The sequence below is a fragment of the Rana temporaria genome, chromosome 9 (genome assembly GCF_905171775.1).
Source record: "Rana temporaria chromosome 9, aRanTem1.1, whole genome shotgun sequence".
In the NCBI taxonomy this organism is placed as follows: domain Eukaryota; kingdom Metazoa; phylum Chordata; class Amphibia; order Anura; family Ranidae; genus Rana; species Rana temporaria.
The window spans coordinates 53,010,719-53,036,300 of NC_053497.1; the positions used below are offsets into that span (position 1 = coordinate 53,010,719).

The 25,582-nt window shown below is 47.4% G+C and overlaps 1 protein-coding gene, 1 long non-coding RNA gene and 1 other non-coding gene across 3 annotated transcripts in view; 1 reads left to right on the forward strand and 2 right to left on the reverse strand.

Annotated features, from left to right (window-relative positions):
* Positions 1-24,641, reverse strand: part of LOC120913505 (neural proliferation differentiation and control protein 1-like) — a 42,948-nt gene extending 18,307 nt beyond the window's left edge. The window contains exons 1-3 of the mRNA XM_040323477.1: positions 24,003-24,641; positions 3,707-3,838; positions 1,285-1,383 (exon numbers count right to left, since the gene is read on the reverse strand). Of these exons, the coding sequence (XP_040179411.1) occupies positions 1,285-1,383; positions 3,707-3,838; positions 24,003-24,045 (274 nt within the window). The 5' untranslated portion in view covers positions 24,046-24,641. The remainder of the gene's footprint in view (positions 1-1,284; positions 1,384-3,706; positions 3,839-24,002) is intronic.
* Positions 17,849-18,039, reverse strand: LOC120914669. Its single transcript, XR_005743709.1, has one exon. It is a non-coding gene; the product is annotated as a U2 spliceosomal RNA (small nuclear RNA).
* On the forward strand, positions 19,137-23,813 carry LOC120913506. Its single transcript, XR_005743524.1, has 2 exons — positions 19,137-19,346; positions 23,696-23,813. It is a non-coding gene; the product is annotated as an uncharacterized LOC120913506 (long non-coding RNA).
* Positions 24,642-25,582: the final 941 nt, after the last annotated feature.

Consider the following 25,582-nt stretch of genomic DNA (forward strand, 5'->3'; position numbering starts at 1 on the left):
CAGCACGTCGTTGTGTTTTACGTCACCGCGTTGGACAAGGTAGGATTTTTGACTGATGGTGTGTAGGCAAGACTGATGAAAGTCAGCTTCATCGGATATCTGACGAAAAAATCCATCGGATTAGATTCCATCAGATATCCGATCGTGTGTACTTCTATACTTGTGTACTTCTCCTCGAACCTATGCTGCATAGCATATATAAAAGTTATAAGTGGAACTACCTTTTCTTTTATCCATTCCAGTGTGGTCACATAACTGAGTGGGCCAGATTCACAATGAGATACGACGGCGCATCTCTCTTTTTTTACGTCGTTTGCGTTCGGCTTTTTCCGGCGGATAGTTACCCCTGCTATATGAGGGGTAGCTAATGTTAAGTAAGGTCGTCGTTCCCGCTCCGAGTTTCAAATTTTTACGTCGTTTGCTTAAGTCGGTCTGGAATACAGATGGCCGCAATTGACGTTGCCGCCGAAAACAATGACGTCCTAGCGATGTCATTTGGAGCATGCGCACTGGGAAATTCCGCCGGCGGCGCATGCGCAGTTAAATCGGCGCGGGAACGCGCCTGATTTAAATTGTACACTCCCCCTAGCCGCGGAATTTGAATTCCGCCGGGGGAGTTAGGATCCGACGGTGCAATTTTCGAGGTAAGTGCTTTGTGAATACTGCACTCGCCTCGCAAAAGTGCACCGGCGGATCGTAAATCACATAGATTACGCGGATCTAAAGATCCGCTAATCTATGTGAATCTAGCCCAGTAGCTCCAGCTATCCTGAGCCAGGGAGCACTGGACAACGGCTCTGAATTCCTGGACCCATGACGTCACCCGGCGGCTCCCATTGCCTTTCCATTGTTGGCGCACTCCCCCCTCCCCTAATGCTCTGACACAAGGGAGTTAAAGCTTCTGCATAATGTGACAACACCGGAGCAGATAAAAGAAAAGGTATTTCCACAGTTTGCTTTTTTAAAGGTTATGCAGCAAAAGTAGGAGGAGGAAGAGCGAGGGAAAGGTTTTAACACCTATATCAAGCCCTTACTTCCACTTTATAAATAAATATAGTAATTATAATATACTTGTCTGGGCAAATGTTGAACTGTTTTTTCTTCTTTTTATCTGTTTCGTTTTTTTGTAGTACACTGGTTACATTTCTCAATGTGACCAGTTATTGATTTCCGCAATGTGTGGTTTACTGTTGTGTGCATTTACTATAATACTCAATAAAAAAGTAATTTACAACAAAAAAAATATATAGTAATTATAAACCCTCTTTAGCCCTTTTCACATACCAATGCCTGTAGATATTATTCTGTGGCCTTTGGTCAGCCTGTATTCCTGAATAATGTCGATCACTGAATCAGGTCCTGTAAACTTTGTTCTGCTTCCGGCTGTAAAAACAATATATTAAAATTTATTATGTCTAGTTTCACAAATTCACATCAATTGCGTGGTAAAAAATCCATTATCAAAATCATTAAAGTGATTGTAAAGTTATAATTTCTTTTTATATCCCGTGATCAAGTCCCTTTGAGACGAAACGTCGGGAGGCGACGTTCTGACGTCACCGCTCTACACGCTGAGGACGAATCTACGTTCTGCTGAGCTGGCCAGCTTCATATGTTTTTACTGTCTACTTAAATGTAAGTGTATCCGTTTTTTTGCTATTAAAAGTGTTACGGTTTTACACTATGTGAGTTTCCTTTGTTTTATGGACACTTTGAAATCCCATTGGTGACCACCGAGGACCATACCATCAAGCACGCTCTGGTTGCTGTGCTGGATTGTTTCATTCCCTGCACTGTCTGATCCCCATTTGGGATCGCAGACTCTGGTAATGGTCAGTGTGTGCATTGGTGGTGGTTATCTGTCTATCTGTCACAACTGTCCGTCAATCACCAGTTGCTGCTCGTTATTTTTTGGTGTTTTTTGATACCGTTACGGTTTTACACTATGTGAGTTTATCTTCTGTTTTTGGATACTCCGCATTATTACCGGTGACTACTGAGGACCCTTTTACATCATGAAGGACGTTCTGGTTATTGCCACTGGATTGTGATATTCTCTGCACTATCGGATCCCTATAGGGATCGCAGACTCTGGTAAGGGTCAGTGTTTCTCATTGGTGGTGGCTCTTCACTTTATCCATCTATCATAGCTGTTTGTCATTTAAATACCTTGAAGATTGAATACGTTCACATCGCATGTTTTGGACTTTTTTTCACTTCACTCATCAAAGACAATTTATGAAAGATTTTCTTTATTTATTGGGACATTATTTTTGTATATTTGTTTCATTTATTATTCACAGATATTTAGCATTTGCTTAGATTTTTCACCTATGTCTTGTCACTAAGACACATTTCTCAATTTTTTAGCGCAACTCCATTTTTTGTCTTGTATAATTTCTTTTTAATTAATAAACATGTTATATTTACCTTCTCTAAACAATGGTTTTGCACAGAGCAGCCCCAAACCTCCTCTTCTGGGATCCCCCGCTGGTGCTCCCAGCTCTTCTTCGCCAAGTGCAAAGCAAGCCGCTATGTGGGCACTCGTGTGGGCTCAATCCCGAACAGGGCTGTGTAGGTCTATTGACTTACACAGCTCAGTCCCGCCCCCCTCTTCTTCCACACAGGATTTGAGGGGAGAGAGAGACTGCTGCTCTCTAAGGGTGCTTTAAACCTTTACAACCACTTTATCCTTAAAGTGAATGTGACCTTACATATAATGGGGCAGATCCACAAAGGTATTACGCCGGCGTATCTCTTGATACGCCGCGTAATTTCAAATTTTGCGCGTCGTATCTTTGTTTTGTATCCTCAAAACAAGATACGACGTCATCTCGGCTAGACCCGACAGGCGTACGTCTTAGTACGCCGTCGGATCTAAGCTGCAATTTTTCGGCGGCCGCTAGGTGGAGTTTCCATCGAATTCCGCGGTGAGTATGCAAATTAGCTAGTTACGGCGATCCACGAACATACGTCCGGCCGGCGCATTGTTTTTATGTCGTTTGCGGTCGGCTTTTTCCGGCCTATAGTTAAAGCTGCTATTATGAGGCGTACTCAATGTTAAGTATGGCCGTCCTTCCCGCGTCCAATTTTGAATTTTTTACGTTGTTTGCGTAAGTCGTTCGCGAATAGGACTTTGCGTAGAATGACGTCACCGTCGTAAGCATTGGCTGGTTCCGGTTTAATTTCGAGCATGCGCACTGGGATACGCCCACGGACGGCGCATGCGCAGTTAAAAAAACTTTGTTTACGTCGGGTCACGACGTATTTAAATAAAACACGCCCCCATTAAATCCATTTAAATCCCGCGCCCTTACGCCGCCAAAGATACACTACACCGGCGTAACTTACAGCGCAAATTCTTTGAGGATTCGAAAAAAAAAGTTACGGCGGCGTAGTGTATCTTAGATACGCTGCGCCCGGCGCAGAGGTACGTGGATCTGGCCCAGTGGAGAAAATAAACTACACGCCTACAAGCATGGACCAGACACATTTTGATCCATGTATGGGCAAAGCTATATCCTGCAATGCTGATCAGTGTATTCTGATGGTAGGGAAGTCTCCCCACTTACAGAATACAATAGCTCAGTGTGAAGGATTTCTTTATCCACAAGTGTGTGGATGGGAGAATCTGGTAAAAAAATAAATTCAACCCGCTGGTTGAACAAAAAAAAAAAACGTATCCATCTCTGCCAATCAAGCTTACCTTTGGGTACACAATGGCCAGTCTTTGTTTCCTCAAACGGGTGTCTGCAGGGGCCGCAAACATTACTGCCTGGTGCACAAAATTCTCTCTTCAGCAAGACGCAGTCCAGGTTACTTGGGCAACGGCTGTCCACTGTATGGAGAAAATGAAGATATTAGAAGATGAAAACTGTAGTTATGGCTTACACTGAGGCAGATTCATATTGCTGCATGTAATGACGCTGTTCTACTAAAGGAGTTTAGAATGTTAATACAATGAAGTGTGAAAATATTCACTTCAATTGGCTAATCATGTGATTAGCAAATCCCTGTTTTCTTCTACACCTGACTGAATATTATATTCTGTGAATATTCTTAGCTAGAGTTAAAACTCTAAAACAGGAAAACTGTTTAGTTTGTGCTGGAGCCAGACCACATTTAAAGCGGTGGACCCCCCAAAATTAATTTTTTTAACAATCAGTCGTATACTGCACACATCTGGCCTTTATGGAAGAGTGGCAAGAAGAAAGCCATTTCTTAAAGATATCCATAAAAAGTGTTGTTTAAAGTTTGCCACAAGCCACCTGGGAGACACGCCAAACATGTGGAAGAAGGTGCTCTGGTCAGATGAAACCAAAATCGAACTTTTTGGCAACAAAGCAAAACGTTATGTTTGGCGTAAAAGCAACACAGCTCATCACCCTAAACACACTATCCCCACTGTGAAACATGGTGGTGGCAGCATCATGGTTTGGGCCTGCTTTTCTTCAGCAGGGACAGGGAAGATGGTTACAATTGATGGGAAGATGGGTGGAGCCAAATACAGGACCATTCTGGAAGAAAACCTGATGGAGTCTGCAAAAGACCTGAGACTGGGACAGAGATTTGTCTTCCAACAAGACAATGATCCAAAACATAAAGCAAAATCTACAATGGAATGGTTCACAAATAAACATATCCAGGTGTTAGAATGGCCAAGTCAAAGTCCAGACCTGAATCCAATCGAGAATCTGTGGAAAGAACTGAAAACTGCTGTTCACAATGCTCTCCATCCAACCTCACTGAGCTCGAACGGTTTTGCAAGGAGCAATGGGCAAAAATGTCAGTCTCTCGATGTGCAAAACTGATAGACATATACCCCAAGCGACTTACAGCTGTAATCGCAGCAAAAGGTGGCGCTACAAAGTATTAACTTAAGGGGGCTGAATAATTTTGCATGCCCAATTTTTCAGTTTTTTATTTGTTAAAAAGGTTTAAAATATCCAATAAATTTCGTTCCACTTCATGATTGTGTCCCACTTGTTGTTGATTCTTAAAAAAAAATTACAGTTTTATACCTTTATGTTTGAAGCCTGAAATGTGGCAAAAGGTCGCAAAGTTCAAGGGGGCCGAATACTTTCCAAGGCACTGTATGCTATAACCAACAACGATTTGTAAATTATACTAGGAATGCTGTAAAAGGCCTAGGAGAACAACCCCCACATCTCTAATTGCATGGCAGAACCGAATGGACTTATATATGGTCCTAGCTGAAAGAGGAGGGGTATGCAAAATGTTTGGTAGCCTGTGTTGTACCTTTGTCCCTATGAATACAGCTCCTGGAGGGACCGTGACCAGAGCCCTGGAAGGACTGACTGCTCTATCAAATGAATTAGCGGAAAACTCGATCCATTCACAAATTGGCTTGAAGGATGGTTCGGTAAGTGGACCGGACTTATCACATCATGTTTGAATGAATGACTGAATGACTTGTATAGCGCTACACATGCGAACTGAATCGCCTCTAGGCGCTTTTGCAGCTAGTGTCTTCCCGGCTGGTGCGGTCATTTACCCCGTAGGATCTTGACACGCTTGGGACACACAGTTGTACACACATATATATACTGGGCCAGTTTGGCCAGAATCCAATTAACCTACCAGCATGTCTCTGAGGAGACCTATGTGGACATTGAAACTCAACTCAATGATATACAGTCTGAAAGTGCACAACGCAGGGACTGACATTGAAATGGGTTGAGATAAATAGCCACACAAGAGGAGGCGCAAACGCGTCACCAGTTTTCCGTAAATAGCCGACCTGCGAGTCGACTCTATACGGCGCCTGCGCCCGCCGTGTAGAGCTAACTGCGCATGCGCCATATAGAGCCGACTCGCAGGTCAGCTATTTACGGAAAACTGGTGACGCGCCTTATGTGCCTTGGGAAGTTTTTCACCAGACGTCAATCATCTACCTCCTGGATAGGAACACCCAGTCCCGCGGGAATCAGAACCCGGAAGCCGGGGGGAAAATTACAATATAACGGTATGTACGGAGAAAAAAAAAATACCAGCATACTGTTCATGTCGGCAGTATGCTGGATGTAATGTTAGAAAATTGTTTTTAGGGTGAACCCCCGCTTTAATGTCCATCTGTAGCCTCACAATTGCCCATCAATGCAGATTTTTTAATGCCCATCTCCAGCCTCCCCATTGCCATTAATGCAGCCTGGTGCAATGCCCATCTCAGGAAGGGGGGCGAGATGAGCGCCGTCAATTACATACTGTGAGAATCTCCCGTTTACTCGGCGGCCTCTTTAATACAAAGTCCCGCCTCCTGGACCGGCTTCTATGATAGACAGAACATTGGCCCAATGCCGGCCCAGGAGATGGGACTTCCTATTACAGAGGCCTCCGAGTAAACAGGAGATTCTCGCTGTATGTAATCTGATGGCGCTCGTCCCGCCCCCCCCTCCCGTTCTCTCCGAGGCAGCCCAAATTGCAGTATCGGCGTATGACACGCACACACTATTTGCAACCGATTTGCAGGGTGAAAAAGTGAGTGTAATATGCCAATAAATGCAGTGGGGCATATTCTCAAACAAGTTACGCCGGTGTATCTACTGATACACCGGCGTAAATCGAATTTCCCGCCGGCGTATCATTATTTTGTATTCACAAAACAAGATACGCCGGATTTAGGCTAGGATTCGACTAGTGTAAGTCACTTACACTGTCGGATCCTAAATGTAATTCGCCGCCGGCCGCTAGGTGGCGTTTACGTTCAGGTCTCATTTGTTTATGCAAATGAGCCTGATACGCCAATTCCCAAACGAAATCGCGTCGCGTAACCGTCGCTAACGTCGTTTGCGTAAGCGTAAGGTTACCCCTGCTATATGAGGGGTAACCTTACGCCAGTCCCACGTATGCCATGTTAAGTATGACGTCAATGACGTTTTCCGCTGAGAACTGGAGCATGCGCACTGGGCGGGGATACGCCGGGCCTTTTACACTACGCCGCCCCAAACTATGGAGCAAGTGTTTGGGGAATACAGCACTTGCTCCTGTAGGTTGGGGCGGCGTAGTGTAAATGGCTTACGCGACGCCCGCCGGAAATCTACGGGAATATGGCCCAGTATTTATTTGTAAGAAAAAAAATTGAAAAACATTTATAATTTTCCTTCCACTTCACAATTGTGTGCCATTTTTTGTTGGTCTATCACATAAAATCCCAATAAAATACATTACCGTTTTTGGTTGTTGCATGAAAAAATGTGGAAAATTTGAAAGGGTATGAATACTTTTTCAAAGCACTGTATATATACAGTATATGATTCTTCTTTTGGCTGATACTCAAGATGGGGACAAATGTGTGTACATATTCACCTTAGTCGTCTGTTTAAACTACCGTATTTTTCCCTGTTAAAAAAAAAAAGGATTTTTGTACTCACCGTAAAATCCATTTCTCTGAGTTCATAGACGGACACAGCCTTCATTGACCTTAGGGTTATGCTTCTTCCTACCAGGAGATTTAGGCAGAATTCTACAGCACTTAAGGTGTTAAAAACTTTCCTTCATGCTGCTCCTCCCAGGGGGCGTGGCTCCCCCAGGCATAACCCACACCCTGCTCTAGGAGCCTCAGTTCGTAACAAGCAGTACAAAAAAAGGAGGGGTGGGTGCTGTGTCCGTCTATGAACTCAGAGAAATGGATTTTACGGTGAGTACAAAAATCCTTTTTTCTCTTTCGTTCATAGACGGACACAGCCTTCATTGACCTTAGGGACGTCCCCAAGCAGTGTCAAAAAAATTCGAGGGGTGGGAAAAATAACACAGCAAAAACAGGTTACACCCCAAACAAAAACCGGAGTTACTCAACGGAGGAACTCCAACCTTAAACTGCCGCCTGTAACACCCTGCGGCCAATGGAGGCATCCGAAGATGCACTCACATCCACCATATAAAACTTTGAAAAAGCGTGGACCGACGACCAGGTCACAGCCTTACACACCAGTAACACAGAGGCTTGGTGTCGGAAAGCCCAAGAGGCCCCGATCGCCCTGGTCGAATGCGCCATGACCCGAAAGGGGGGCGCCCGCCCTTCAGGGCATAGGCCTGAAGCACAATCCGTCGGATCCACCTGGAAATGGTGGCCGACGAAACTGCCAGGCCCTTACTGGGACCGGACACAGACACGAACAGCGAGTCCGACATCCGGAACGGAGCTGTCGCCGACAAGTAAACTCGAAGGGCCCGAACCACATCCAAAGAATGTAAAGTGGCCTCCTTCGGGTTCTTCGGCTGAGGACACAAGGATGGAAGAACAATGTCCACATCCAAGTGAAAAGCCGAAACGACCTTAGGGAGAAAAACGGCTGCGGCCGCAGCACCACCTCATCCTTACGGATGACCAAGCAGGGAGCCTTGCAAGACAAGGCCACCAGAACAGACAGACACCCGTCTGATCGAGGTAATTGCTACCAGAAATAAAATCACCTTTTGTGACAATAAAACAAAAAACCTCCCGAATGTCCTCAAAGGGAGCATCCCGAAGCACTGAAAGGACTAAATTCAAGTCCCATGGGGGTAATGGAGGGCGCACCGGAGGGGCCACCTGCCAGACCCCCTGACCCAACGCACGCACCCAGGAGTGCTATGCCAAGGGTCGCTGCAAGTAAAAAACAGCCAGAGCAGAAATCTGGCTCCTAACCGTACGTAAGGCGAGAGCCTGAACCACTCCCTGCTGCAAAGACAGCAGAATCCTGTACACAACGCATGTACGAGAGTGCCAGTTCATCTCCCCACACACAGAGAAGTAGGCCTTCCATGTATGAGGAAAAAACCTACGTGAGGTAGACCTCCGTGCAGGCAGCACGGTAGAGACCACCAAGCCCAATAGGCCTCGGTCCTTAAGCCCCTGGCTCTCAACAGCCACGCCGCTAAGGCCGGTGGCTGTGAAACAGGGTGGAAGATTGGACCCTGTAACAGAAAATCAATTCCCAGGGGAAGACGCTAGGGGGCGTCTGCCAGCAGACGCACCTGGTCCGCGTACCAGAAGCGACGCGGCCAATCTGGGGCAATCAGGACCGATAGAATCCCTACAGCTTCTACTCTGCGCAGCAGGCGAGGAAGAAGCTTCCGAGGAGGGAAGGTGTAAAGTAGGCGACAGCGACCCCAAGGAGCCACCAACGCGCCTGACGCGTCCGCCCACGGGTCCTTAAACCTGGCCACGAACCGTGGCACCTACCGATATAGAGACGGGACGCTAGAAGGTCCACGTCCGGAGTGCCCCACTTTCGGCACAGACCCCGAAACACCTGCGGGTGGAGAGACCACTCTCCTTGGCCCAGTGCAGTGCGACTTAGGTAGTCGGCTAGCCAATTCCGTATTCCCGGAATGTACCCGGCCGATAGAGCCGGAACGGACCCTTCGGCCCACCGAAAGGATGCGCGCGACCCCCGTCGCTGCAACAGAACTCTGTGTGCCTCCCTGATGATCAACCTACGCCACGGACGTGGTGTTATCGGACAGGATCCTGACCGGTCGGCCCTGTAGATCCAGGGACCACCTGGTAAGGCAAAGCTTGATTGCTCGGAGCTCCAGAACGTTGATCAGTAGGCAGGACTCCACCTAAATCCAGTGCCCCTGGGCTGACTGGGTGCCCCAAGCGCCCCTCCCCAACCGGAGAGGCTGGCATCCGTCGTGACCACTGTCCAGTGGCCTGCAGAAAAATGACTTTCCGGCCCGAAGCACCGGAAACGCCAGCCACCATACCAGGGGAGACATGATCAGATGACTCAACTGAATCTGGTAATCCAGAGATGACGGAAGCTAGTCCCATCGTGACAGCAGTTCCCTCCGTAGTACCCTGGCGTGGAATTGGGCATACGGAACCGCCTCGAAAGAGGCTACCAACTGACCCAGAACCTTCCTGCAGAATCGCAGAGATGACTGCTTCTGGGTCGGCAACTGCTGCACAGCAGATAGCAGAGTCTGAAGTTTTTCCGCTAGGAGAAAAACACTCCCGCCCCGGAGGAATCCAGGACCAGTCTCAGGTATCCCTGAGACGGAATCAACCCTGATTTCAGGACAATCCAGAAACCAGCCGAACACTCGGAGAGCCTGACACGTGATAGACACGGCTCCACCAATGCAGAGCTCGAAGAAGCTCGTAGGAGAATGTCGTCCAGACATCCCATCATAACAAACCCCCGCTGTCACAGCCGGGCCAGTATCGGTACGAGCACCTTGGCGAAAACCCGCCGAATGGGAAGGACACCATTGAAAATGGTCCCCCCCGACCGCAAAGCACAGAATCTCTGGTGGTTTGAGGATATGCAGGTACACGTTCATGACATCCAAGGATGCCAGAAAAACCTGACAAAACAAAACGATGGACTTGAGGCCCAGGATCGACCGGGCCCCATCCTCCATGGGGACACAAACAGAATGGAGTAAAACCCCGAGACCGTTCCAACGAGGGAACTGGCACAATCACTCCCCTGACCAGAAGATCCTGGACAGCCCCTGACGGAGTCAACCGGCGAACCGGAGGAGGCCAGAAGCCGGAGGGAAAAAACCTGTTTGGCAGACAAGAGAGAAACTCAATCTTGTACCCCAAGGAAAACACTTCGCAATGCGAAGCCAGTCTCCCACCCGAGACACGGGCGGGAGCAGACCTTCAGGCGGAAGCAGGTATGTCCGCAGACTTGTTAGGCATGCGGTATCCGGTGCGCTGCTACCCCGCAGCGGGGATTCAAGCACCATGTAGACCTACCCCCACCGCACAGGGCGAGCGAAAAAACGCTCGGAGGTAGGCAAGGAGGGTCCTTGCACAGGGCGAGGTCCCTAGCCCTTCCCAAACCGTGGGAACAGCATGCGCTTACCACCTGTGGCATCCTCAATGATGCCAGTCAGGGAAGACCCAAAAGGACCGTTCACCCTTAACGGTGATCACCAAGGCCACCTTAGAGGTCCTTCTTCCAGCTCCTGCAGCAGGAGCTTCGCCCTTTTAGTCGGGGCCTGCCAGGGCCCCGGCCAGAGCCGGCCTCACCGCCGAACCCACCACCGTGAATAGGGAGCGGGCCACGGCCTCCACTCTCCTATCAGCGGGATCCTGAAATGCAGGAGCCCCTTCCACAGGCAATGTGGTGGCCTTGCGCAGTCTGGACACAGGGGGGTCCACTGGCGGAGGAGAGACCTACTTTTTTTTTTTTTTTTTTTTTTTTAAAGCCCCCCTCAAGGGGGTAACGGGTTGCAAAGTTTTTTGACAAACTTTTTGCGGTGCATCCCATTCCTTGTATAACATATAGTCCAAATAAGGAACACAAGGAAACACTTCAGCGATGCGTGGTAGTCTGCTGGTACTGACACGGAGGTGTCTCCGCCACATCCTCAATTTTTAGAGCCTCACGCACCGCAGAAACAAGAGCTCCAACAAATTCTTGCCAGCAACTGACTGCAGCAGAGTCATCCTCACTATCCATAAGGGTTAAAACCCGCAGCCTCTGACATAACAGAACCAGAAAAAAAAAACAGCGATTCTGTGTCATCCCCAGAAGCAGGCTTCAGGGAGGGGGCGCTTTTTTACCCCCCATCCGGGCACTAGCTGCTTCAAACCTGGCAAGAAACCCAGGACAGCCAACATAACAGATGTGGCAGGGGGAGGGGCATTAAGGGTTAACTCAGGCATAGCTTGAGTTCCATAGTGTCAGCGCTGAGTCACCCACCCTGCAAGGCAGGACAAAAAAAACCCACTGGTCACCTCCTTGCTGCTATTGCAGAGCATGGGGGCCCCCGGTATTCACCACCCCACCCAGCTGCAGAGGGAGCTGAAAAACCTCAGGTGTGCTCTGATGTGCTGACTGTGATGTGTATTCACCTCATGGAAGATTCACAGCACTAAAACTGTAACAGCACTAAAACTGACCAGAGGCTGTGCCGAGTCATCTCAGGGAAGAATCACATCGTTACCAAGGAGATTTCCAAGATGGCCACCATCTGAGGTAAAAATTACCTCATAGAACACAGCAGCACTGACTGCTTTGTTACCTCAGAAAAGAATCACAGCGTTACCAAGGAGATTTCCAAGACGGCCGCTGTCTGAGGTAAAAATTACCTCATAGAACACAGCAGCACTGACTGCTTTGTCTGTTACCTCAGAAAAGAATCACAGCGTTACCAAGGAGATTTCCAAGACGGCCGCTGTCTGAGGTAAAAATTACCTCATAGAACACAGCAGCCCTGACTGCTTTGTCTGTTACCTCAGAAAAGAATCACAGCGTTACCAAGGAGATTTCCAAGACGGCCGCTGTCTGAGGTAAAAATTACCTCATAGAACACAGCAGCACACAGCAGCACCCCCCAGAGTAACAACACAGTCCCCCTAACAACACACGGGCCCCGGTGGTAACAAAGAAAACCCAGGAGGCCCCCCTTCACAGCCACTACCCAGTCAGGGGAAGGAGGGAGAGGAAGGGGAGAGAGGAAAGCAGGGCGAACCCTCAGTCGACCTCCCCAGGGAAACCACCAGCCAGACCACTTACCTGAGTAAGGGGCCACTACTTACCTGTCCTGCGACTACCCGGCTGGAGGTATCCCAGACAGAACCAACGTCCGTAAACGGCATGGCTGTCGGCCAGACACACTGTGACAAAGCCATAGAGACCGGTCATATGTGTGCCCTAGAACCAAAGTTCCCCGGCCGCCCCTGGAGCAATGGGGCCTGTCGTGGACGTCCCAAAGCTGAGCTGAGGGCCGGCACACGCTCGAAGGCCGAACATGGGGGGACTACAAGAGTCGAGGACCCAGCCTGTCACCCAGTCGGCTGTTGATAGAAGAATCGCAGGATTCAAAAATGCAGGAACAAAATAATAAAAAAAGCGAGAAAAATCGCCAGAAAAAAACTCCAGAGTCCAGGAACTCCAGAGATAGCCTTGACCTCCTGTCGTTAGGCAGAAAACAAACTGAGGCTCCTAGAGCAGGGTGTGGGTTATGCCTGGGGGAGCCACGCCCCCTGGGAGGAGCAGCATGAAGGAAAGTTTTTAACACCTTAAGTGCTGTAGAATTCTGCCTAAATCTCCTGGTAGGAAGAAGCATAACCCTAAGGTCAATGAAGGCTGTGTCCGTCTATGAACAAAAGAGAAAAAAAACTACCGTATTTATTGGGGTATTGCGTGATCCGGCGTATAGCGCGCACCCCTAATGTGGACCCGCAATTCCTGAATTCCTGTAAAAAAAATTTTTTAGTACTTACAGTTTTGGTGTCTTGCGCGGCGTCCATCAGTGGCCTCGTCAGGTCCGGCGTCAGTCTGCGGTGTCCTCCCGGCTTCTCCCGCACTGTCTCCCCGTCGAATCGCCGCTTCCCGCGCTTAGTTTGAATGCCTCCGCCGACGTATACCGAGTGCAGTACACTCGGCTACATTCGGCCAGGCTTGGCTTCGCTCGTGCTCACGCTCTGTGACGTTTATGCGTGAGCACGAGCGAAGCCGAGCCTGGCCGAATGTAGCCAAATGTACTCCACTCGGTATATGTCGGCGCAGGCATTCAAACTGAGCGCGGGAAACGGGTATCGGCGTATATCGCGCACTCACGATTTTCCCCTTATTTTAAGGGGAAAAAAGTGCGCGTATACGCCGATAAATACGTCATGTACTGCAATATTATAAATTGCTGTATGCCCTTTCTTTCTTCTGATATGTATTTTTTCTGATAAAAAAGTTAGTGCAGTGTGACTTGTGCATGCGCAGTAGAAAACTGGTTGTGAAGCCTGAAGGCTTCACTGCCGATTTCCCTAAGGCCGCGTACACACGATCGGACCGTTCTCATCGGTTAACCGATGAAGCTGACTGATGGTCTGATGTGCCTACACACCATAGGTTAAATAACCGATCGTGTCAGAACGCGGTGACGTAAAACACAACGACGTGCTGAAAAAAACGTTCAATGCTTCCAAGCATGCGTCAAATTGATTCTGAGCATGCGCGGGTTTTTAACCAATGCTTTTGCATACTAACGATCGGTTTGACCTATCGGTTAGGCGTCCATCGGTTCAATTTTAAAGCAAGTTCTAATTTTTTTGACCGAAGGTTAACTGACCGATGGGGCCCACACACGATCGGTTTGGACTGATGAAAACGGACCTTCAGTCCGTTTTCATCGGTTTTGACCGATCGTGTGTACGCGGCCTTAGTGAAGATGCCAGCACCTGCACTCGAAGCCGATTGAAGAATTGGTTTGGGGTGCTGACATCGCTGGATCCCTGGACAGGTAAGTGTCCTTATATTAAAAATCAGCAGCTACAGTATTTGTAATCTTATGCCCCGTACACACGATCGGAAATTCCGACAGCAAAAGTTCGATGTGAGCTTTTCAACGGAAATTTTGACCGTGTGTATGCTCCATCTGACTTTTGCTGTCGAAATATCGGGCAACAAAAGATTGAGAGCTGGTTCTAAAATTTTCCGAAGGAAAAAAATTACAATTGCGACGCACAAAATTCCGGAAACAATTTGACGCATGTTTGGAAGCGTTGAACTTAATTTTCTTGGCTCGTCGTAGTGTTGTATGTCACGCGTTCTTGACGGACGAAAGTTCAGAGAACTTTTGTGTGACCGTGTGTATGCAAGCCAAGCTTGAGCAGAATTCCGTCGGAAAAACCATCCAAGCTTTTTCTGACGGAAAATCCAATCGTGTGTTTGCGGCATTAGAGAACCGCAGTGTGATCGTTGGGTGGAGTACCTGTTTCCAAATGCCAGGAATTCACACATTTGCTGTGTTCAAGAGATGGACCTTCATTGGCCCGGATTCAAAGAGATTTGCCCCTTTTTTTACGGAGGCACAGGGCAGCGTTTTTGCCCTGCGCCCCACAAATTATCTGCGCTGCGCGCGATTCACGGAGCAGTAGCTCCGTAAATTGTGTGTGCGCTCTTTAAAATTGCCCTGCGTAAGGGCGCCTAATGTAAATGATCCCGTAGGGGGCGGGAATCATTTAAATTAGGCGCGATCCCGCGCCGAGCGTAGAGCGCATGCTCCGTCGGGAAACTTTCCCGACGTGCATTGCGGCAAATGACGTCGCAAGGACGTCATTTGCTTCCAAGTGAACGTGAATGGCGTCCAGCGCCATTCACGAATCACTTACGCAAACGACGTGAAATTTAAATTTGGCGACGCGGGAACGACGGGTATCCTTTAGCATTGGCTGCCCCTACTATTAGAAGGGGCAGCCTTACGCTAAACACGCCGTACGGAAACAACGTAACTTGCGTACGCAGGGCTCGCGCAACATTGTGAATCGGTGTTAGTATGCAATTTGCATACTATACACTGAGCACAATGGGAGCGCCCCCTAGCGGCCATCGCAAGAATGCAGCCTAAAATATGCGTGGCATAAGAGCCTTATGCCACGCAGATTTTAGGATGCAGTCAGCGTTACGATGTTCCTGAATCAGGAGCATTCGTAACGCTGGCGCAAGTCAGCAATTGCGCTGCGTAACTATGGTTACGCAGGCGCAATTGCTCTCTGAATCCGGGCCACTGTTTTCTTATACCTATGCCTGCCTGGGGAGATGCGATAAATGTAGCAGATATCTTGCTGGATCTTCACGTGGATCACAATCCATCAGTTGTATGATTAGGATTCTCACCTGGGACCAAAAGCCTCTGAGTTTGTCGCACAAACAGAATATGTGAAGATGCGTCCACACTTCTTTTCACATCATTAGCAAACAGCAGACGTATGTGGGAACATTTTATGCAGTCAATGGTTTATTAACCACTTGCTTACTGGGCACTTAAACCCCCCTCCTGCCCAGAGCAATTTTCAGCTTTCAGCGCTCTCACTCTTTGAACGACAATTGTGCAGTCATACAACACTGTACCCAAATGACATTTTTATCATTTTTTCCCCACAAATAGAGCTTTCTTTTGGTGGTATTTGACCACCTCTGTGGTTTTTATTTCTTGTTAAACAAAAATATTGAATAAAAAAAAATACAAAACTGTTTTATATTTTGTTATAAAATTTTGCAAACGGGTAATTTTTCTTCTTCATTGATGTACGCTGATGAGGCTGCACTGATGGGCACCGATAGGCTCCACTGATGGGATGCACTGGTGGGCACTGATAGGCGGCACTGGTGGGCACTGAGAGGCAGCATTGGTGGGCACTGAGAGGCGGCATTGGTGGGCACTGATGGGTGGCACTGAAGGGCATTGATAGGTGGCACTGGTGGGCACTGAGAATTGGCACTAATAGGTGGCATTGATAGGCAGCACTGATAGGTGGCAGTGATGGGCACTGATGGGTGGCAGTGATGGGCACTGATCAGCACTGGTAGGTGAGACTGATATGCAGCACTGCTAGGTGGCACTGATGAGGCACTAACTGGCACCACTGGTGGGCATTGATAGGTGGCAGTGATAGGCACTGAAAGGTGGCACTGGTGGTCACTGGCAGATGGCACTGGCAGGGGGCACTGGCAGGAGGCATTGGTGTGCACTAATGAGGCTGATGTGCCTCTTCCACTGGGCGCCGATGTACCCTATGCAGGAGCCGGTGATCGGCTTTTTTTTTCTGAGCATTGTTTACATCACGTGATCAGCTGTCATTGGCTGACAGCTGATCACGTGGTAAGGGCCAGGACCGGTGACTTGTCGGTATTGTTCCCTCATCCAGATGGTTCATGTAAGGACTGCACAGGCGCAATCCTTGCCGACGGAAATCTCTGAACCTTCAGGCTCATTCCTTTACATCCCCGTGGAATGGAGGATGTTAAAAAAAGAGCCAGGAGGCCGAGCGAGCGGAGCGAGGACGTGAGGCCGACTGGCCACTTTCCTCAAATTCCACGTCGCCCTGGATGCCGGCTGAGGTTTGGAGATTTCCGTCGGCAAGGATTGCGCCTGCGCAGTCCTTACAGGAACTATCCTGATAGCCGGAACTATATTGGCAGATCACCGGCCCCTTACTCGGATCTATGATCACCCGAGTCACTCGGTTACCACAGTGCGCGCGCGTGCAAATTGTTATTGACGTCCTCCCGGGAATTGGGGTCCGCGCTGTAGCCGTCATTCGGCTATAGCGTGGGCCTCTAATGGTTAATATTTTAAATCTACTTTAATAAATAGGAAATTATAATAGCTTATGTGAGTAACACAAATGGTGCAGTCATTCTTAGCAACCAATGATATTTCTATATGCTGTATTGAAGACAATGAAAATAGGATATTTGGTTGCTATGGGTCACTGCACCTTGCACTGCTTGAATAAATATGTCTGAATTCTATCAGTAGTTCACGGTTTAGGCTAACGACAATGGTTATCATTTCTCATTGTATGTTCAGACAAGTTGTGTTGTCATAGAAATCAGATTCTTTCTCTCCTATACTTTTCTAGGACAATGAAACAAAAGAGCATATAATGCCTCGTTTCCACTGAGCGGATCGGTTCGGTACGGTTCGGTACGCTTTTTTGGGTGTTTCCATTATGAAAGCGTGCCATAAAAGCAAACCGTACCAGACCATTCTGGGTCCTGCTTCAGATGTGGGGCCATAGAGAATGGAACGGTTCCATTAGGGCGGACCTACAAATACATCTCACTGATTGGTGGACGTGCTAGGCTTTTTTTCTAAACCTTGCATGGTCCCGGATGGTCCGATTTGCAGTGGAAATGCTCTGCAGAATAGACCGGTCCCATTCTAACCGCTCCATTCTTTCTGACCCGAACCGATCCGTGCAGTGGAAACAAGGCATTAGTTGCCATTAGCAACAAGGCAAACTATTAGAATATACAGATGTATCGTCTGTTTTGCCAGGGATAGAAGATTTTTTCAGATTATATATTTAAAAAGGTTCTTCGGCTGCTAAAAAAAAAGAAAAATGCTAAAGCAAATACCGTAGCTGCTGACTTTTTTTTTTTTGTGCACCAGTCCTGGAGGTTCTGCAATACCAGGTTGATGCATGGAGGGGACAGATCAAGATTTTCTTCCATCTCCCTGTTCTAAAAATCCATTTAATATATTGTCCCCAGATAGGGGACGTATCCGATATTAAACTGATAAGAACAGATACAACACTTGATCTTAGCCAAAAGGCTGAGAAGCGATTGTAGCTGCTGACTTTTAATAAAAGGACAATTGCCAGTCCAGAGATCCAGCGTTATCCTCACCCGAGACAGTTTTTCTCTGTTCTTTGGGCCCCTGATGACACCCTCTTTGATATGGGAAGCCAACTGTCACTCCCAGCTAGTTCCTAATAGCTCCACATCTATAAAAGTAAAGATTTGGCTGCACTAAATTCAAAAATAATTATCTCCAGTTCATAGAAAACAAAACTGGAAGTAAATAAGACCCCCTCTAACTCGGCATTCCTAGACGCAGGCCCGACAGGCAAAGCAAACAATTGCCTCGGGCCCCCGAGCTGGCCAGGGGCCCCAGCAGGGAGGGCCCTTGCCGCACCGCTGCGTCCTCCTGCAGTCCGGTCGGCTGTGTACCATTACCGCGCGGTACAGGAGAATCAGGTTCCTGTTCCCGACCGGACTGACAGGAAGTGCACACACTGAGTGGAGTGTTCACTTCCTCTCAGTCCGGCCCTGGGAACAGCAAACTGAATCCCCTGTACCGCGCGGTTATGGTACACGGCCGACCGGACTGCAGGAGGACGCAGCGATGCGGCAAGGGCCCTCCCTGCTGGGGCCCCTGTGCGGACACCAACATACTACTTGAAAAGTCACTTTTTTTTTTTTTTTGCTTGGGGCCCCCAAATGTCTTCAAACGGCGCTGCCTAGACGGGCAAAGTATATGCCAATATGTGGCATTAAACCTTTTAAAAAAATTGGGCATATTTCAGTGTAGCACCCTTCTAGATAGGTGCTAGGATTAGGTAGATTTAGTTCTGTGCACAATGTAGCTGTATTTTTGTTGTTAGGTGTATTTAGCTTAGCTCACTGTAATCAATGCAGCTGCATGGGATTAGTGGGGTCTGTTTAGTGTTTCAGCTGCTGCTGGTTTGATTGCTTCCTCTGCTTTCCAGAGAACAGTGGAACTCTCTGGAACATAGATGTGGAGCAATGCAAATGGCAGCATGAATATCTATTTATACAGCCCTGGCCAATCCCAGGGAGGGTGGACCTGAAGGCTGCTGGGAGTTTGTATAAATACTCTGAGAACACAGAGCAGTAGGGTCTTATCCTGCAGATGTGAAGTCCAGCCTGGAGGGCTTGCTGCTCTCTGGGCAGCCCTGCCATGTGCTTGCTGTTCCTGAGGCCTCAGCTGGGCTAGCTGAGGGGCCTGGATTCTGAAGTTACAGAGAGCTGACTAAGGGGCTGTCTTCTGAAGATCTAGCCTTGGGTCACAGGAGAAAGGTGTTGCATGGATGTTGGAAGGAGGCAACCGTCAACAGTCCTAGGACATTTGTGAGTAAAGTGTGCTGTGAGAGATCTTAGAGACTTTTGGGCTGCTGCCACCCCTCTGGTGCTAGAGAGTCAGCTGTGTGTTTGTCTAAAGGGGACATGAGCTGGTGTCATGAAGAGCTCAGTCTATCTAATTCTTTGTAAAGAGACTTTGCTCTGATTGTTCTAAAGATGAAGCTTTTGTGCTTTTATCTGCTTCTACTACAAAGCAGTTTGCTTTTGCAAGGACATTTGTATAGCTCCCAACTGTCCCTGATTTGGAGCAATGTCCCTCTGTCCCTCTTTCCCCCTCATGTGTCCCTCGTTTTGGTCTGATCTATATAGATGTATATAAAATGCACTTTTGATCTTTCAAACAGTGTTTCCCAGAGCTAAACCTTTCATCCAAATTCCAAATTGCTGCATTTGTACAGTTTAAAAGCCAATATAAAGGAATAGTAGTGGTAAAAAAAAGTCCTTGTGGATTTAATTAAACTTTTTTTGGTTAAGTCTCCTTTAAGAGGGTATGTCAGGGGGTGTGTCCTATGCTTACATACATTTGCAAGTAGGTGTCCCTCATTCCCATCTCAAAATGTTGGGAGGTATGCTTTTGTTTTAGTTCTTCGGAAGGAAGTTTACTGTTCTCGTTTTTGGGTGGAGTTCTACTTTAAAGTCATCCAGAATGTAACAGGTTCATCCAATGTCCCCCTCTATGCTGTTACTTGCTTTTGCTTTCTTGTAAATAGGAAAAAACCCTGTGTTAGGGCCATGTCACATTAGTGATCATCTTGCTAATAGGATCAATAAAAACAATATTCACCTGACCCTAAGCAGGTCAGTGTTCCCTGTGCTTTATTAACAACCCAGTTGCTGACAAGTTGCCACCAGCCACCAGTGTGGCCTGGCCCTAAACTGTAATTTGGTCTGATCAGAATTAATACAGCTCTGCCAAAATTTACACAGGGCATGCCCAGAAATGACAGAACTAATGGGGTGGCACTGATGAGGCGGCAACTGTGGGCACTGATGAGGCTGCACTGATATGCTCTAATAGGGGGCACTGAAGGGCACTAATAGGCAGCATTGATAGGTGGCACTGATGATGAGGCACTGATGGGAAGCACTGGTGGGCACTGATAGGTAGCACTGGTGGCCACTGATTGGCAGCACTGGTGGGCACTGATAGGTGGCACTGGTGGGCACAAATTAGAAGCCGCTTACCGGCTTTCTTCTTTTCTTTTCACCCTAAACGTGAGTAGAAAAAAAAGATGATGACCGGCTTCTGTTTTTTTAACAGAAAATAAAAAAATAAGGGCTTCTGTTTACTTCTGTGATCAGCTGTCATTGGCTGACAGCTGATCATGTGATAAAGAGCCGCTTTAATTGGCCCTTTACCTTGTTCTGTGATCAGCCGAGTCCGAAGGACTCAACAATCACAGAGTGCGCCGCCTGCGCACCGCAGGGAGCATGCAAGCAGCACAATCCCAGGAGTATGTCTATAGACGCACTCCGGGCACTGGAAGCCCAAGTTGTAGCCATCTTTCAGCTGTAGCACGGGCGCAAAGTGGTTAATCTTTGAGGCCCAGATTCTCGTACAGCGGCATATCTTTGAGCGTGCGTAACGTATCCTATTTACGTTACGCCTCCGCAGCTTAGACGGGCAAGTGCAGTATTCTCAAAGCACTTGCTCCGTAAGTTGAGGCGGCGTAGCGTAAATAGGCCGGCGTAAGCCCGCCTAATTCAAATGTGGAAGATGTGGGCGTGTGTTATGTAAATGTTATGTGACCCCATGTTAATGACGCTTTTTACGAACGGCGCATGCGCCGTCCGTGGACATATCCCAGTGTGCATTGCTCCAAAGTACGCCGCAAGGACGTATTGGTTTCGACATGAACATAAATTACGTCCAGCCCCATTCACGGATGACTTACGCAAACGACGTACAAATTTAAAAATTCGACGCGGGAACGACGTCCATACTTAACATTGGTACGCCGCATGTACGCCTCATATAGCAGGGGTAACTTTACGCCTGGAAAAGCCTAACGTAAACGGCGTATCTGTACTGCGTCGGCCGGGCGTACGTTCGTGAATTTGCGTATCTAGCTGATTTACATATTTCTAGGCGTAAATCAGCGTACACGCCCCTAGAGGCCAGCGTAAATATGCAGTTAGGATACGACGGCGTAAGAGACTTACGCCGGTCGGATCTAATACAAATCTATGCGTAACTGATTCTAAGAATCAGGCACATAGATACGACAGCTCGGACTCAGAGTTACGACGGCGTATCTGTAGATACGCCGGCGTAACTCATTTGAGAATCCGGGCCTGATTGTTCACATGACCGCAGTCTCCTCCTGGTCCCGGGCATTGATGAGCATGCTCTGCACAAAAGGTACCCCTACGTTCACAGGCATACCTCCCAACTTTTTGAGATGGGAATGAGGGACACCTATCAGAAAAAGTATGCAGGCATAGGACACACCCCTTGTTACGCCCCCTTAAAGGAGAATTGTACAAAAAAACATGATTGGTTAAACCCACAAGTGCTTTTTTTTTTACCACTACTATTTCTTTATATTGGCTTTTAGAATTTACAAATGCAGCATTTTAGAAATCAGATGATAAATAAAGAGTTAATTTTTTATACAACTATATAGATCAGACCAAAATGAGGAGGAATGAGGGACAAAGGGACATTGCTCCAAATGAGGGACAGTCCCTCGAAATCAGGGACAGTTGGAAGGTATGGCACAGGTGCTGTAGACCCTGCCCACAACCACATGTTAGGGCTGGTGAGATGCAATATATTATATTTTTGTTTTTAAAGCGGAGGTTCACCCAAAAAATAAATTTTTAACATTACATTCAGCCGAGTTGTCCTAATGACAATCGGCTGTTTTTTTAAACTTTATCCCCGCACATACCATATTTTCACCGCCGCTTCCGGGTATGTCTTCTGCGGGACTGGGCGTTCCTAATTGATTGACAGGCTTCCGACCGTCGCATACTGCGCGTCACGAGTTGCCGAAAGAAGCTGAACGTCGGTGCGCAGGCGCCGTATAGAGCCGCACCGACGTTTGGCTTCTTTCGGCAACTCGTGACGCGCTGTATGCGACGGTTGGAAGCCTGTCAATCAATTAGGAACGCCCAGTCCCGCAGAAGACATACCCAGAAGCGGCGGTGAAAATACGGTGGCCCGGATTCAGAGAGCAATTGCGCCTGCGTAACCATAGTTACGCAGCGCAATTGCTTACTTGCGCCGGCGTAACGAATGCTCCTGATTCAGGAACCTCGTTACGCCGACTGCAGCCTAAGATATGCGTGGCATAAGGCTCTTATGCCCGCATATCTTAGGCTGCATTCTTGCGATGGCCGCTAGGTGGCGTTCCCGTTTGCATACTAACGCTGATTCACAACTTTACGCGAGCCCTGTGTACGCAGTTTACGTCGTTTGCGTACGGCGGTTTTCGCGTAAGGCTGCCCCTGCTATTAACAGGGGCAGCCAATGTTACGTATACCCGTCGTTCCTGCGTCGCGAAATTTGAACTTTACGTAGTTTGCGTAAGTGAATCGTGAATGGCGCTGGACGCCATTCACGTTCACTTTGAAGCAAATGACGTCCTTGCGACGTCATTTGCCGCAATGCACGTCGGGAAAGTGTCCCGACAGAGCATGCGCTCTACGATCGGCGCGGGAACGCGCCTAATTTAAATGATTCCCGCCCCCTACGGGATCATTTAAATTTCGCGCGCTTACGCCGGGCATTTTGCCGGAGCGCCCACGCAATTTACGGAGCTACTGCTTCGTGAATCGCGGGTAGCGCAGAAAATTTGCGGGGGCGCAGGGCAAAAACGTTGCCCTGCGCCTCCGTAAAAAATGCGCAAAGGTACCTGAATCTACCACGGTATGTACGGGGATAAAATAAAAAAAAACAGCCGATTGTCATTATGACAACTCGGCTGAATGTAATGTTAAAACATTTTTTTTGGGTGAACCTCCGCTTTAAGTATCGATATGTTTTGAAAGTTCTGCTTCAAAGATATAACAGGGTATGGTGGGGGGGGGGTTGTTGTTCTCAGACTCCCATGGTAGGGTGGGGTCCAGCCTTCCCCAACCTTGGCAGCAACTGAAAACACACACAGGAAAAAAGTACAGAGCCTTCCTTTCAAGGCGCCTAGAATTACATTATTCTTGGCCAACTAGGTTTACTGTAATTAGGGTCACCGTCTGATTTTAACGCACAATTTCCAGCTCCATAAATCTGGCCTTGACTGTAAATGATGTCACAAAAAGGCTGTGCCATTTTGGGACAAAGTTATCACATGTTCTTGTCTTTCACAATGTCAATTCGCTTTTTTACCTCATAGGAAATATACTTCTACGAAAACCACCTTAGGTTTCCATGGAGCTTGACCACCCGTTCTGATATAAGCCACACAGAACACAACGCAGTTAAATAACATAACACATGCAATAAAAAAAAAATGGACTTTAACTTATTAGATTCTGCATGAATGACGTGTTCGCGTTTCCTTGGCAACAGCAACAGAGTCTGGATACAGGAAATAGAGAGTGGGGTCAGAAGAGGAGGAGGGGATGGAGAGAGAGCAAAGAGACCGCAAACAGGTACTGTGAAAATCCCCACACCCAAATCGGTATAAAACACCGTCTTACCTGTTACTGCCACAAGAAGGACGATAACTCCAACGACCACCATCCTGTCCTAATGCATTAAACGACCCTTATCCTTTGCACACTAATGCGATGCAGATGTTACATCAATGATCCATCTACATTAACCTGTGAATGTCCAGTTACTATGACCCTTACTATGCAGCTAGTGTAATGTATACCCATTAAAATACACATACCACCATTCTGCAAGCGATTTCTATAAGCACTCAATAAACACTAATTACCTAGGAAGGCTTTAGTACAACATTATGTATGTGTCAAATTGCAGCAAATAGATGTGTACTATAATTGGTTATTTACAAGCCTAATTAGAGTTACTAAAACGATTTAGTAATCGAGAGTACAAATCGCATGCATAAAAAGCAACAAAAAAGTGAGCGCAAAACGTAGATTACACAAACAGTACTTCCTACTTCTACTAAATTGTTCACTTTTGTTTTTGTTGGTTGGTAAGCATGTACTCGGTGTGTGTCTAATGCAAGTCTAATTTTCTTGCGTCCCCCCTGAGTGGTTTTCTCATCCTCCTCTGTGTGTGTGTGTGGCTGATGCTCTCTATTGCAGTCCTGTTGAGGTATGTTTGTGTATAGCAGACACTGCGCACTGCTCTGTCTTTTATGAATGGAGCAGTGCGTGGGAGGGTGCTGTGTGTCTGTGTGCACAGAGACTAGTGTCATCCAACAGACAGGCCAATAGGAGAGCTGTAGATAAGACTGTACAGACCTGAGTCTTCAGGTGGGGGCTCAAATCCTTTAGAGCTTTGTTAACTGCTCACACCAATGTTAAATGCTGTAAGAACACAAATACATAAATAGATTTTAGTCACAATGAAATGTTCTTTGTTTGGGATATTTCTAGAAATAGAAGACTAATGGGGCAAGAGTTACAAGGGCAGTTTTTGTACAATGTTGACAATCAAACAATACATTTGTTCTTGGTCTGGTGCTGTCATTTTTAGCGCAAGGTTCTCTGTGCTAAAAGCAAGTAACAGTCCTAAAGATGCCACAGGTGTCTCTAAGTAGTAAATGTTCACGGTATTAAAGAATGTCCTATCACTTAAAGCGGAGTTCCATCCACAATTTCACTTTTTAAATATAAATACCCCTGTAATACACAAGCTTAATGTATTCTAGTAAAGTTAGTCTGTAAACTAAGGTCCGTTTTGTTAGGTTGTTACAGCATTTAGACACTTTATAAAATAGAAATTGACTGGGGCCATCTTAAGTGTGGGCATCATGAAGCCAGACTGTATGACTTCCTGGATTTCAGCCTTGCAGATCTCACACATGCTCAGTGCTGCACAAGCAGTGTCAGATCAGGTTTCAGCACCTGTGCTGTCCAAGTCACATGATTCTTTGAGACTGGGGAGTGCACAGACTCCTGGAAAGTTACACCCACTACATTCCCAGGAGTCTGTGCGGTGTAGGTTAGGAAGCATTAAGCACCTAGGTGCAGGAAGTGGGAAGATTAACTATTCTGCCTAGCAACAACACTTTGATGGCATCTAAAAAAAAAAAAAAAAAAAAAATTCGTAAAGGACTAATGAATTTTTTTTAAAACTA